This window comes from Sander vitreus, chromosome 5 (genome assembly GCF_031162955.1).
Source record: "Sander vitreus isolate 19-12246 chromosome 5, sanVit1, whole genome shotgun sequence".
NCBI classification, from domain to species: Eukaryota; Metazoa; Chordata; class Actinopteri; order Perciformes; family Percidae; genus Sander; species Sander vitreus.
Window position 1 is genome coordinate 8,426,708 of NC_135859.1, and position 14,903 is coordinate 8,441,610.

The 14,903-nt window shown below is 39.9% G+C and overlaps 1 protein-coding gene across 1 annotated transcript in view; it reads left to right on the forward strand.

Annotated features, from left to right (window-relative positions):
- cacna1ba (calcium channel, voltage-dependent, N type, alpha 1B subunit, a) overlaps positions 1 to 14,903 on the forward strand; it is a 178,858-nt gene that overhangs the window by 43,956 nt on the left and 119,999 nt on the right. The window contains 2 exon segments of the mRNA XM_078249618.1: positions 13,843 to 13,958; positions 14,069 to 14,155. Coding sequence (XP_078105744.1) covers positions 13,843 to 13,958; positions 14,069 to 14,155 — 203 coding nt within the window.

The following is a 14,903-nucleotide window of genomic DNA, read 5'->3' on the forward strand; positions in this document are numbered from 1 at the left end:
TTCAAGATTAAATTCGGGGCACCACTCATAAAGAGAATGCTGATAACATTTGCCTTAGTTCAGTTTCATAATTTGGAGGTATCTCGCTATAGAGATAAAGTTCAGTATACTCGGTGACAGAGGTCATAATACTCCAAAATAATACAAAATTCACATACCCAGGTTCTTTATAAATGAATAATGTATTTATATATTAGAGACAAACTACTAAAAATCAACATAATAAGTAGGCTAATGAATAAAACGGGAATGTATGGTGTTAACACAGAATTATCACGTTAATTAAAATGGCGGTGGCGGCGGGGACTACCCTTACCCCCTTTTCTCGTCTGATGTATAAATAAAATAAACTCACAAACTGACAAGAAAGGAAATATACTTACACCTGTTTTCCTTATTAAACAGAAAAAGACTGTACACCTTTTAATTATATTTCTCTCCTTAACCTAACAAAGACTAACGTTAAAATAATCACCTTAACCCACCAAAAAACCCACTTCATTCAAACTCAAATTCAAGCTAAAACGTTAGCTTAGCTGGGAGCTTCATGGAGACAGCTAGCTAAAGTTTGTATTGGCTACTCTACAGCTGTCAGAGTTAGCTTCGGCTTCATATATTACCATAAAATAGCTGTAGTCTCAGTAACGTGACAATCTGCAAGAAACAGGTTGCTTATAAATCACTAAAATAGTAGTGACAGCACCGTTTGGCTTAATTATTAATGCTGTTAGCATCGTAGCTAACACTATTGTTACTTAGTTTATGACTCGTTATGAATCGTTTCGGCTGTGCTTTCTAACATGATGTCATTGTGCTAACCGAGCACCGTTAGCCTTTACAACAGAGCCGCTTCACTACACTTGTTAGATAATGTTTCATTACAGAGTTCTCTGTTGATTTGTGTTTGTCGCTGTATATTTACACCTATTTCCCTTATTAAACAGAAATAACGGCCGTACACCTTATGAATTATTAAACTCACCAAAACTTGGTATTTACACAGTTCCAGCAATTACCAATTCTAGTTTGGTTGAAATAAATCCTTAATTCACAGAGTAAGATGTAAACATACGCCATCTTCACATGCTGTTTTCCTGCTATCAGTCAGTCTCACTGCCCACGGAGCAGCGGCTTGTTCTTCCAAGGCAGACCATTACATTAGCTAAACAAAAATTGGCTAAAATAATCGCTAAACCCTACTACTTCTTGTCTAAATTCTGGTCAGATAAACCCTAAATTCTTTGAACAAACATAGCTGTCCAGGCTTCAGTGGCTGTGTTTTCATCTAAAGTGGGTTTGAAAAAATGATAGCCGTCACAGTGACTGTCACTTTCTGCTACCAGTTAGGTTCCACTCACAAAACACGTCATTGTTGTTAACAAACACAAAAAAGTATCTATAGGCTGAGAAATAATTTGGAGACGACAGTAGATGATGCTGCTATGCTGTATATGTAGCAGCCTCCCACTTAAGCTAACGTTAGCTATCCATCAGTAGTAACTGACACCAGCACTTTTAGCACACTGATTGTGAAGATTCACGTATCTTAAGAACCTCAAATGTCAGTGTGAAAGTCGCAATTAACCTTTGAAAGCACCATTCTTTCCCCCACAAGTGAGCCTTGGCGATGCAGGTCTGGTCTATAGCTTGCATCCAAAGCCCAGAATGTTTTTTAGGACATGGCAAGGGAACAAATCGCATAGCATTAGTAATTTAAAATGGTTTGTTTAAAGTAACATTTTGGTTGTTCAAATTCCTCTGTTTACGATGTTGCCGTGTATGCAGGATTGTTTTGCCCCAGAGAGGGGCATGGTGATAAGAGCCTCCTCTGATTATGTATTGCCAGTCTGATTTACAGTATTTTACATTATTTATATTTAAATGTACTATAATATGTGGCTTTTGACTGTTGGTGTTTCTATACACAGCGTTTAAAGTTGGCTCCTCCTCCCCGGCTAAACAAGCCATAGAGAGAGACAATGTGTGAAAGTGAAAAAGAGAGAACAGTGGTGGTAGAGTGAGCTAGAGAGTGAAATGAATGAGAGCGCTGAACAAAGCAATCAATCAGAGGAAATACATTTTTTTTTCTGATTATTTCACGGCGGTTACGTTCTAAGGCACACATAAACACCCACATCTCAGCGGTAAGGTACCACATTGGCAGATTTTGTGTGAAAGCAGAGCTCCATCATGTCTGTGTGTGTATCGGTTAAACTTGTGTGTCGGTATCAGACGCAGAGGTACATGACAAAGCGGCGAAACCTGGTAATGAGAATGGGCTGCACAACCTGTCAGTCCCTCCAGGATTTCGCTGCCTTTTTTTGAGATTGTTGCGGCCCAAAATGCCTGATTTCGCGGGAGCTTTTGTAAAAAGTTGCAATAAAAGTTGCGGGAGACAGCGAAAGTTTTTTATAGTTCTTTAAAAATAAAAAGGAAACTTGTTTTGGGGAGAATAAAACTACTCTGGGCTGAGTTTTCCTAGTAACCTTATCAAAAAGGCTCAGGATGCTGCAAATGTTGGTATAATATGAAAATGGCTGATGGATTTAAGACAAAAAATTATAATTTATTGAATGAATCAAATCTGAACATATGTGTCAATGGCTTGTTGCTCTTTACATTTTTAGTTAATTTCCTATCCTGGCCTGGGCTGGGACACACATTCATACGGTTTGATAAAGGAACGTTACTTATTGGACTTTAACTTATCATTGCACTTACAATAACGAGCATAGCTGTCCTCAATTTAGGTCGTGTCTTCTCATCTCCGGTTTTTCCTGCAGCCACCGTGTGTGATTGTGTTGTTTGTGTGTGTGTGTGCGCGCGTCAGTCTGCTGGGATTGGTTGAAGTCGTGGGAAACTTCTGGTTATTGGTCAAATTTGCGGAAAAGAAAGTAAATTCAAAGTGAATTGGCGCGATCGCGACATCGCGAAATCCTGGAGGGACTGACCTGTGCTTTGTTACTGGCTGAGGGTTAGGGACCCACGTGGGGCCCAAAGGCTCTTTGCAGATGCCCATAAAAGTCCTGCACAGAAAAAAAAGAAGAAAATGGAAGATACAGGCAGAGGTCTCTGCACATACATTACATTACAGAACATAAGTCTATAAATTGTTTTTTAGTAAAATCCTGCATATTATTAACCTGATGCGCAAGATGCTTTGTTACACAGAACCATCTGAGAATTGAATGAGTCATTGGAAACTGTTTGGAAAAGGGCAGGCACTTTCAAAAAATACCTGGCAGGTGATTGGATGAACCATCTGTCTATCACTTCCGCCAAACCACGTCCGTAGCTGCCAGTTGCTCCTCACCGGACGCTGATTGGTACAGTAAGATGGTAGTTCAGACCAAAACACATATACTTGAAGCCTGACAATATGGACTTTTGTGTGATGTTGTGCGAGAATCCAGCTGTCGTGCAAGGTAAGCATAAAGATTAAAACTAAAAACAAATACTGTAAATAATAAATGATCATACTAACCTTGAAAGAAGACAAGAATAAAATGAAGTACAGAGCCATAGCTAAACACAGTGAAGGCATGCCCGCGAAATGCATTCTTTAGGCAGCCACTTTTGATTAGGACAGCTTTAGGTCTCAGGGGCAAAAAAGCTGAAATGTCAGCTTACCTGTAAAAATATTTGGCTATAGTTTTTAATGTTTTGAATCTGAATTTGTAAAACTAAACTTGTATATATTGGGTGTCCATAAGTCATTAGTATTGATTATTGCAATTTATCATTTTAATGTTTACAGCCCCCCAGCTTGCCATTCATTGCATGCATTCATACAGAGTGAAAGACTTGGAAAAAAAACTTTAGAGGGCAGGTAGCCTTTAGCCACCCCCTCTGGCTATCTTGTCCTCTCTGTTTACTGCTCTCTTCACAAAAGTTGTCAGATGGCTTTACAGTTACTGGGGAGGTGGAAGGTCACTGATGCTGTCTGGCAGGGGCATGCGGTGGCCATGTCATTGTTTAAAGGCCACGATCTGAGCTTCAGAGCAGGCAGCAGAGCAGATACATGCAGGGTTTAAAGGCTGCAGACCCCCATGGGAGGTCAGGGCCATTCACTCAGCTTTTATCCCACCAGTGTAGGCAGGCTGAAATAAGATGTAGCTGTGATCAAAGTTGAACAGTGAATTCTGAAAAGCTATAACACATATAACAACAGTTAGCTATAACACATTTTTAAAGTGGCAAGAAATTTAGCTATTATCTTTAGCATTTGCTTGTTGGTCTGTTTTGTTTTTATAGTTTTTCTTAACACATCTTACTATTTATTACTTTCAAAGTGGGTTTTATCCATTCGTTCTTTATTTTGATTTTACTGACTGACTTTGTATCAATAAATGGTAGTACTGATAAGGAAATGCCCCTAACCGAGTCCTGCTCTATCTGAGTCCATATTACATTTCCGATCCAAGCCACTATTGCATTTATTTGTGCAGCCCAATAATAATTTTTAAGGTTTGGCAAACCTAGACCTCCCTTGTCTTTGGGTAAATGAAGGGATTTTAATCTTACCCTCGGTCTCTTCTTTTGCCAAATAAATGTTGAGATTAATTTGTCCAACATGTTTAAAGTGGAAGCAGGTACTCTTACAGGAAGGGATTGAAACAAAAAAAGGAAGTCTTGGTAATAGGTTCATTTTTACTGTTTCTACTCTGCCAATTAAAGAAAGGGGGAGGACCTCCCAATGTGTCACATCATTTTTATTTGTTTAAGTAATTTGTTATAATTTGCCTCGAACAATCAAATGGGGTTGGGTCTTATAATAATTCCCAAATACCTAAATCCTTGTTTGGACCAGCAAAAAGAGACCTTGTTATTTAATTGTGTAGGCCAGGTACCTGAGATCATCATGGCCTCTGATTTATTTTCATTAATTTTGTATCCAGACACTGACCCATATTCATGCAGGCATTTCATAAGTGCAGGGATGGAAAGAAGTGGATTTTTTTTACAAAAAGTAAAATATCATCAGCAAACAGAGCTAGCTTATGGATTGACCCCCCTTCATCTTCTATCCCTTGAATCTGTATATTTTGACGTATCGCTTCTGCCAAAGGCTCAACACTAAGAGCAAATAGGATGGGCGACAGCAAATCCCCTTGTCTCACACCCCGCTCGATCCTGAAAAAGCTAGAACAGTGACCATTAACTCTAACCTTGGAGCTGGGCTCCTTATACAATAGGTTGATCCAGGCCACAAATTATTTCCCAAAGCCTATTTCTATCAGTGTCTGCCTCAGAAATACCCCATCAATGCTTCTCTGCGTCTAAGCTGAGAAGCATTGATGCTTGTTTGTCCCCTGCCGCTATTGCCTGCAGGTTCAGGGTTCTCCTTATGTTATTTGTTCCTTGACGTCCTAGTATGAATCCCGTCTGATCTGGTTGAATTAATTTCTTTATATTTTTTTTGGATTCTGGTAGCCATTATAGAAGTCAGGATTTTATAATCTATACAAAGTAAACTTATTGGGCGATAGCTGGTGCATTGTATGGGGTCCTTCCCCTCCTTATGTATGACTGCTAATATGGCTTCTGACCATGAATTGGGGGGGTCTCCAGATGTTAGAAAAGAATTATATAATTTACATAATATGGGAGTGAGCTCATTCACAAAGATTTTATAGTATTCTCCAGAAAAAACATCTGTTCCTGGTGTTTTATTGTTTTTTAGTTTGGTGATGGTTTCTCTAATTTCACTCTCTGTGATGGGTTTTATTAAGAGTTCTGCTTCCTCACTTGATAGTTTATTAATTTTAAGGGGTCTCAAAAACTCTGTAATTTTCTCTCCTTAAATTCTAGTTCTTCAGCCCTATATAGCTGTTTGTAATATGTAGCAAATGAGTGGGATCTGTCTCAACCTGACTGGTTTCAGGGTTCCTGATCTTGGGAACTGCACGGTTAGATTGGGCTTTTCTGAGTTGAAAAGCCAGTAGCCTACTAGCTTTATTCCCCATTTCATAATATTTTCTATTAATATATTTGAGACCTCCCTCTGCCTTATATGTCAGAGTCTCATCCAGTTGTTGTTTAATTACCTTTAACGTTTTAAGAGTATCTTCCTTTCCAAATTGTTTATGCTCCCTTGTTAATTTTTTTAATTTCAGTTTCCAATCCTTGTTGTTTTGCGAGCCTTTGTTTCTTTATTCTAGATCCTATAGAGATAATCTTTCCTCTCATCGTGGCCTTACTGGCATCCCATACAACTGAGGGGGAGACACTACCACCGTCATTTGTAGTGAAATACTCAGTTAGAGCTTTCTGTATTTATTGCCTGATGTTTGTATCTGTTAGTATTGAGACACGTCTCCAGTGTCTAAAGTGGTTGTCTGCTCCTAAATTAATTTTCATGGTCACAGGGCCGTGATCTGAGATAGTGACTGGCTCAATTGTACTTTCTTTAATTCTATATAGTTCAGTTTTTGATATGCAAAAGAGGTCTATCCTCGAATAACTTCCATGTACTTGAGACACAAAAGTGAAATCTCTCTCATTTGAGTGGAGCTGTCGCCAAACGTCTACAAGGCCTAGTTCCTTCATCATGCCTGATAGCCCCTTAGACATTTTAGATTGAGATTTTCTTATTGCAGGTAACTTGTCCAATTTTGAATCCAGAGTGCAGTTAAGATTGCCTCCCACTATAATACCCTCACTTTTATCTGCTAGTAGAGTTGCAACTTTTTTGATAAAGTGTGGGCAATCTTCATTTGGGGCATACACATTAAGTATGGTTATCTTTATTCCCCCAATTGTGCCTATCACCATAACATACCGGCCTTCATCGTCTTGAAAGATTTTCTCATTGTTGTAGTACACCGATTTATTAAATAGTATCGCAACCCCTCTCTTCTTTTTCCTCTTATATGATGCACTATAAACCTGATCCACCCATTCTCTCTTCAGTTTTAAATGCTCAGTCTCAGACAGGTGTGTTACCTGACTTAAAGCAACAGAGCAGTGTAACCCCTCCCATCGGATTATTAATTCCTCTTATATTATAAGTTATGAAATTCAGCTCAGCCATGGACTTCGTATAGTCTTACGATATTGCTCCCTACCTGGATATCAAACACTTGGATATCAAAGTGACTCTAATCATTAACAAAACAATGCCTGTAACATGTGTCAGGAAAAACTAAAAACAAAGAACACTGTATATAACACTGAACTGAACTTCCACCTCATCAACCTGACGCAGCGGGTGAACTATGGCTGCACCAGGTCCCCGGTGGTATTGGGGCAGAGAGGTGTGACCTACCCTCTCTGTGGGAAAAAGCACACACAGTGCAAGTGTAACCAATATTACACTAACATGTAAAAAAGGTCCGGGTGAGTGTATACTCATGTAGTCCAGCATATCCTCCTTCTGGACTCTCTAACACATTACCTTGCGACATGACAACAATATACGTTATTTATATGTATACGTTAGTGATGCTTATGGTATTCCTATAGGTCCGTTATTTATATAACCTTACCACTGATTTAGTTGAAACTAACTTTTTATCCATCTTAATGGTAGATTCCCTTTAGTCCTCCTCCTGCAGGAGGGCTCTGAGATCAGCTGGTGACAGAAACGCTCCCTTCTTTCTCCTCTCTTGGCTCCTCCATCCATCCTTCAGCTCCTCCTCGATGCACTCCCTCTCCCCACAGCTCCTTCAGCAGCACCGCGCCACTCGTTAGTGATGCGAAGGTCTTCTCCCCGGTGTTCAGCTTCACTCTCAGTTGTGCTGGGTACAGACACCTCGCCTGTATGTCCATCTTTTTAAGCTATTTGATGACTTCTAGGACCCTCGTCTGTTTCTGCTGTAGATCGGGGGAGTAGTCCTGATCAAAGTAAATCCGTTTGCCCTGAAAGAGGACTGGCCCCTGGCTCCATGCCTGCCTTATGACTGTGTCCTTCACCGCTGCATCCATAAATCTCACTATTGATATTGATCTTGGCGGAGCTGTTGCATCTTTAGGTTTGGCTACCAGTGAACGATGTGCCCTTTCAATCTTAATGTCCAGGTCTGATGGTAGTTTAAGTTCCTTCTGGAGTAGGTCTTTAACAAATACAGCCATATATTTCCCTTCACTGCCCAATAAGATTTGAAAGATCCTGATATTGTTTCGTCTCAGTCTGTTTTGGAAGTTATCACATTTTGCCGACAGGTCGATATCCCGGTGTAGCAGGTATCGTCTCCGCACCCTCGGCCGCACCGACTACGTCCTCCAGTACTTTAAAAATGGTGTCTGTGCAAATTCAAGACTATCTTTCTACAAATGGTTTAACCTGCTACATCCTGCTGTGCCCTGCTACATCCTGCTGTGCCCTGCTACGTCCTGCTACGCCCTGCCATGCTCTGCTGTGCCCTGCTACGTCCTTTAACGCCCTGCAGTGCCCTGCTATGCCATGAACTACTACAACTACTATTTCTGGTCACTGTTCAATTATCTTTATTGTGACTATTATTGCCATTGTTTATCACACCCCCAACCGGCACCATCAGACACCGCCTACCAAGAGCCTGGTTCTGTCTGAGGTTTCTCCCTAAAAGGAAGTTCTTTTCATCACCGAGTTTTCTTCCTAAAAGGAGTTTTCCCTCGCATAATGCTTGCTCTTGGGGGAATTACTGAAATTGTTGGGTCTCTAAATTATATAGTGTGGTCTAGACCTACTCTATCTGTAAAGTGTCCTGAGATAACTCTTGTTATGATTTGATAATATAAATAAAATTGAATTGAATTGAATTATGTTCCAACATGCATATAGAGCTGGTCACTCTACTGGCAATGTCTGATGTTACAAATGTCTGATAGCTGGCTTGCATCAATTGACAGGTCGATGTTTGTGGGCACAGTTATGCTAGATTTCAGTGCTGCATTTGATGTGATTGATCATGATCTCTTAATTGGTAAACTTTATTTTATGGTTTTCTTAACCACAAAATAGCGAGTGTTACCTGTCCGGTAGATCACAGAGAGTATATTACAATGGCACTTTTTCAAACAGCAAGGCGTTAGACTGTGGTGTTCCACAGGGGAGTTGTACGGTGGCCCTGAAGTGCAAATCACAACAGCAAATAGAAAAACGCAACAGCAAATCATAAAACACAACGGCAAATAGGAAAACACAACGGCAAATAGGAAAACACGACAGCAAATATGAAAACACGACAGCAAATCGGAAAACACAACGGCAAATAGGAAAACACGACAGCAAATAGGAAAACACGACTACGCCTACTTTTGGAAAGATCAGTCCAATCAGGAGGCTCCGTCCTCTGCTAGATAGGCCCTACCTTTTCCGGTAGAAGTTAATGCTGTTTTGTTTTCCTATTTGCTGTTGTGTTTTCATATTTGCTGTCGTGTTTTCATATTTGCTGTCGTGTTTTCCTATTTGCTGTCGTGTTTTCATATTTGCTGTCGTGTTTTCCTATTTGCTGTCGTGTTTCCCTATTTGCTGTCGTGTTTTCATGTTTGCTGTCGTGTTTTCATATTTGCTGTCGTGTTTTCCTGTTTGCTGTCGTGTTTTCATGTTTGCTGTCGTGTTTTCCTGTTTGCTGTCGTGTTTTCATGTTTGCTGTTGTGTTTTCCTATTTGCTGTCGTGTTTTCCTATTTGCCGTTGTGTTTTATGATTTGTTGAAGTGTTTTCCTATTTGCTGTTGTGTTTTCATATTTGCTGTCGTGTTTTCATATTTGCTGTTGTGTTTTATGATTTGCTGTTGCGTTTTGCTATTTGCTGTTGTGAGTTGCACTTCAGGGCCACCGTAGAGTTGCCTTGGGACTCTTCTTTTTGCAATTTTTACCAATGATCTGCCACTTGCAATTGGGCAAGCAAATTTGACAATGTATGCTGATGATTCTACCCTCCATTATGCCGCATCCACATGCTCTGATCTTAATCAGGTTCTATCTAGCGAGCTCAACATCGTACTTGGATAACATTAAACAAACATTAAACAAACAAACTTTTGCTTAATGCATCAAAAAGAGTCTGCATGATATTTTACTCTATAAATAATTAATATAAATAAAATGTGCTAAATAAATTAGCACATGGGCCTGAACTGAATCTTGAAGTTGCAGGTCAATCTATAAAACAAGTAAATAAAGTAGGACTACGGCTTGATAGTGCCTTGTCGTGGTCCGATCACATTGACTATATGGTTTCTAAGATGTGCAGAGCAGTTGCCATTCACAAGGAAATGCTCACCATTTCTACCCTCTTTTTTGCTAAGGCAAATTGTTTGCTCTTTAGTTTTCTACCACTTGGATTATTGCTCAGTAATCTGGTCATCTGCTTCAAAAACCCTACTTAGAAAACTTCAAGTAGCACAAAACAAAGCAGTTAGACTTGTTCTGACGTGCAATTCTAGGTCCAATGTTGTTAAAATGCATGCACGTCTTAAATGGTTGAGTGTTGAAAAAAAGACTATTAGCAAATGTGATTACTTTGTTGCACTCTGTTATTCAAACTCAGACACCATCATTTATTTTTGATAACATAACTTACAGTTCAGATATCCACACTTATTTAACAAGAGGAGCCAGTAAGGGGAAGATGATTGCACCTTTACCAAAATCCAATAACCTGAAAAAAACCTTTCATTTACAGAGCAAGTTCTTTGTGGAATAATATCCCAAGTAACATTCGTTTTATCATAGGAAAGGTACATGGGGCGACCTCTACCTCACCCAGTCAGAGCATGCACCCCATGTAGGCTGAGTCCTTTGCAGCGGAAAGGAAAGGTACATTTTAAAAAGAAAGTCAAATCTTACCTTCACTTAAATGATTTATTATTATTGTGTGGTTAAAAATATTTGATTTCAGTGTTTCCTCTATGTTGATAGCATAGTGGCGGTCCGCCACGGTAAAATTTCCAGCGCCATGGTATCAGAAATAGGGCAGACGCACAACAGGGTTTCCGCTATGTACACCGCGCACCACCACTCCTTCAGCTGTTTATGAAAAGTCATAAACTCGTAGCGCCGTCTGCTCTACTGAACTCAAGCAACTGTCATCCGCTCTCTCTCCCCCTAGGGTGAGCAGAGCAACTGGAACAGTGACAGGATGTCATCACTCGCAAAGTTATGGCAACCAAATAAACAACAGGCCGAGTACTACTTCACTCAATAAGTGATAAACAGCAACGAAAGCTGCGACATGAAATCCGCACTCACACCCGTGAAATATGACAGCTACAGTTTATTGGAAAATAACCCAGACCCCAATTTAATCAGACCCCAGATGAGACAAGAAGCTAACGTTAGCCACGCTGCTGTGACGGCCCCTCTGCCTCTGACTCGCCTGTGTGTATTCCTCCGACACGCTGTAGTAACGTTACTGATTTAAAACCGTTTTCCAGGTCAGTGGGGGTGCATACCGCTCAAAACCAACATGAAAAATTTAGCTATTAATGTTCACTCAGCGTTTTGTTTTGTTGTTAAACTGTGTGTAAAATGAGCGGTGACGTTAAATCACCCTACAGTACCGTCTATTTTCTGGATGGTTTCAAGGTAACGGTCGGTAGCTTACATTAGCAGATAAGCCCGTACTCTGACGTCCAACACCCCACAATAATAATAAAAAGAATATGCAATATATTTTGAATGCTTTGGTTTGATGATGATAATGCAGCTTCCAACAGAAGTGCAGTAAAGCAGCATTTAGAGGAGAATCTGGGTGTATTTTTATACATGTGCATATTTTACTGCAATTTGTGTGAATGGAGGAGAATAAATGTGCACTGTGTGTGTAAATGCTTGTAATTATCTAATTCACACACACACGCGCACACACACACACACACACACACACACACACACACACACAGCCCCTCAGGAATGCAGGCAGACAGCCACTGCAATGCAGAATAGAGCTTTCCCCTCCGCTGTGTAGGAGACACCAATCACTGAACAGCACGGGTGGACTTGAGATCCTTTGCTCTGTTATTTCAATAGTCTGTCTTCCTCTCTCTTCTTCTCTCTCTCCGTCTTTCTTTATTGGTCTCTATGTCTGTCTACCTCGTTTGTTTCACTTCTCGCATATCTAATTTCCTAGCTCATTTAAATGTACAGTATGTAATTTTCTGCCGCTAGGGATCTCTCAATAGAAACCATGGATGCACAGAAGGACCTTGACGTTGTGAAGTTGTGTTGGATCATGGGAGTTGTTGTCATTTTTGTTAACCACCATTTGCGATTGTATCTGTTTACGAGCGAGTATTGAAGTTTTTTTTACGTTACGTTTAGAAATGTTTATTCACGTCTGGCATTCTAAAGAAATAGCTGCAGTTTTCCCACATAATTACTTAGATTCTATTTGTGGTATTAGCTGACAGGTTAGCGAGCAGCTTAAACCATAATATCACAATATATTTCACGTCAGTGCACCTCTCAGTTTTTTTTCAGTGGCGGGGAGTAATGTTACAACAAACCCCTTTTCCCCCAGTGCTGAAAAAAACCTGGGAGATCTACTTCACCAGTGGGGGTTGGGGTGGAGGGCGGCATCTACTGGGCTGAACAGAGACGTCCAGATGGCCGCTGTTGCAGCTTGATTGGCATCTGGGGTTTGATACGGTCTGTTCCCTCAGGGAATCGCATTAGATTATTAACTACCCATACAGCTAAAGTTACGTTGTAAATTTAATTGTGGGTTAGCCCAGCGCTGTTAACCGTGGTCAAAACAATCATACCAAAAACAACTTACGAGCGTGTTGAAGGTTATGACGCCATTGACAGGCAACCAAATGACAAAATTACAATGATTAAATTAAAAGTAAACATTGTGGGGCGAACTGGTGGCTCACCTAGCGGAGCGCCCCATGTACCAAGGTCCAGTCCTTACTGCAGCAGTCTAGGTTTCGATTCCGTCCTGCGGCCCTTTGCTCCATGTCTTCCCCATCTCTCTCCCATCTTTCCTCTCTACGACTGTTCTATCAATTTAAGACCAAAATGGCAACAAAACAATTATCAAAAAAGTGAAACATTGTTGAAAACATTTTGGGATAATGTGAGTACACAACAACTAACTAACTAACTAACTAACAACCTTATGTTGCCAAAGCAATACAGTGGCAAATGATATAATGTTCTTATTTAACAAATGAGTAATATAACAAAAATAATGTAATATTATTTAAAAATAATTGAATTGGCTATAGCAAGGATAACATCAAATCTTCTCACAATAAATAAACAATACACAATCATTTCTTCCCTGCTTAAATTAGATAAGTATCAACAAACAAAAGTCTCATGATGCAAACCAGGGAGACGCAGTTCATAACCCTACAGGCTACTAGACTGTACCAATAACCATTCTCCTTCGCTTGTGTTCTAAAGGACATAACATGGTTGTTGTCAAGAGTCAACCTAGTTAGAGTTAGATAAGTGTAGTTTGACCCATTTTGTTTACTTTCATTGTCTGAAACAATCATGTAAATATATATGCAAATTCTTATGTGATAATGTCACTCACACTGTTGTCATGCAAACAAGCATGTCACATCATCTACATCGACATCTAGCTACTTTCCAGTGAAAATGGTTGGCAGAACTGATGTTGTGTCTATCTCACAGTTACAATTAATAGTCATTTCTGAACTAAATGGTTGCTGTAAGTTTTTTAACATCTGAGAGCATCCTGCTGTTGACGATGACTTCAGCTTTTCCACAACATGACAGGACACTGAGTCTGTCTTACCTGCTGGAAGCCATTCTGCTGTATAACTGTCAACAGCAGAATGCTCCAGGGTCTGTGTGTTGGCTTCCAACAAACATTTCTGTGTGTGTGTGTGTGTGTGTGTGTGTGTGTGTGTGTGTGGTTTTCTTTGTGGTTTTTACAGGGAGTTTGCTAAGGAGCGAGAGCGGGTGGAGAAGAGGCAAGAATTCCTGAAACTCCGCAGACAACAGCAAATAGAGAGAGAGTTAACTGGGTACCTGGAGTGGATCTGCAAAGCAGGTCAGAAACAAATAAACACACATTTGAATAAAAAGTGTTGCTGTAATTGATGTTTACACAAATATGGCCAGATTATGACTTTTAATTCAGGTGTGGTATTTGTGTTTCAGAGGAGGTGATGCTGGCCGAGGAAGACAAGAACGCAGAGGAGAAATCTCTGGATGGAGCATGGTACAAAAGGAAAAACAACAACTCTGGTGAGGACTGCCTTCTTCAGAATCAATTGTGAAGTTAGAAAACAATGTAATACAGGATACACAAGTTCAGTATCTAACCATTGAAAAGTAACACAGATTTCTTCAATTCAGCAGGCCATTACATTAAAGGCAATAGTGGATCTTCTCTTAATTTCTGTTTTATAGAAATTAAAATATAATCATACAACTCTTTCCATATGTTTGAACTCTATTCATAAAACAATTGCCTATCCAGCCCTGCACACTGCACACGGTTGCTGCTCCATACTCCTCCTCCTCATCCTCCGTCTCATCACCACTATGACTGTTGTCACCCTGTGCCTACTCTGTAGTCACTGGACTTGACTAATAACAATAGTAACAATAACAAACTTTAATGATTATAATAGGCTAGTAAACTTACTTTGCATACTGTATTAACATGCAAAGACAATAACAAAATAAAAGACAAATACAATAAATTAAATTATAGGCCTATATTAATGAGTTTAGAAGTTTAGGAAGCATTGTTATAATAATAAATACCTTAACTATTCCCTCTTAAACCTGCTTTGACATAATGCACACATTATTCATTAGTCATGTCCCTCTTGCTACGTCCTGGTCCTGCCTTTCCACTTCGGAGGTTAATTGTGCGCATTTTGCTGCATCTTGCTCTAACTGTTGTTTCTTTTTAACTTCAACTTCTCAGCGCCGGCCATTTCTTTTTCATCTCCACCACCTTTTTAACTTTTTCACATTTTCGTTT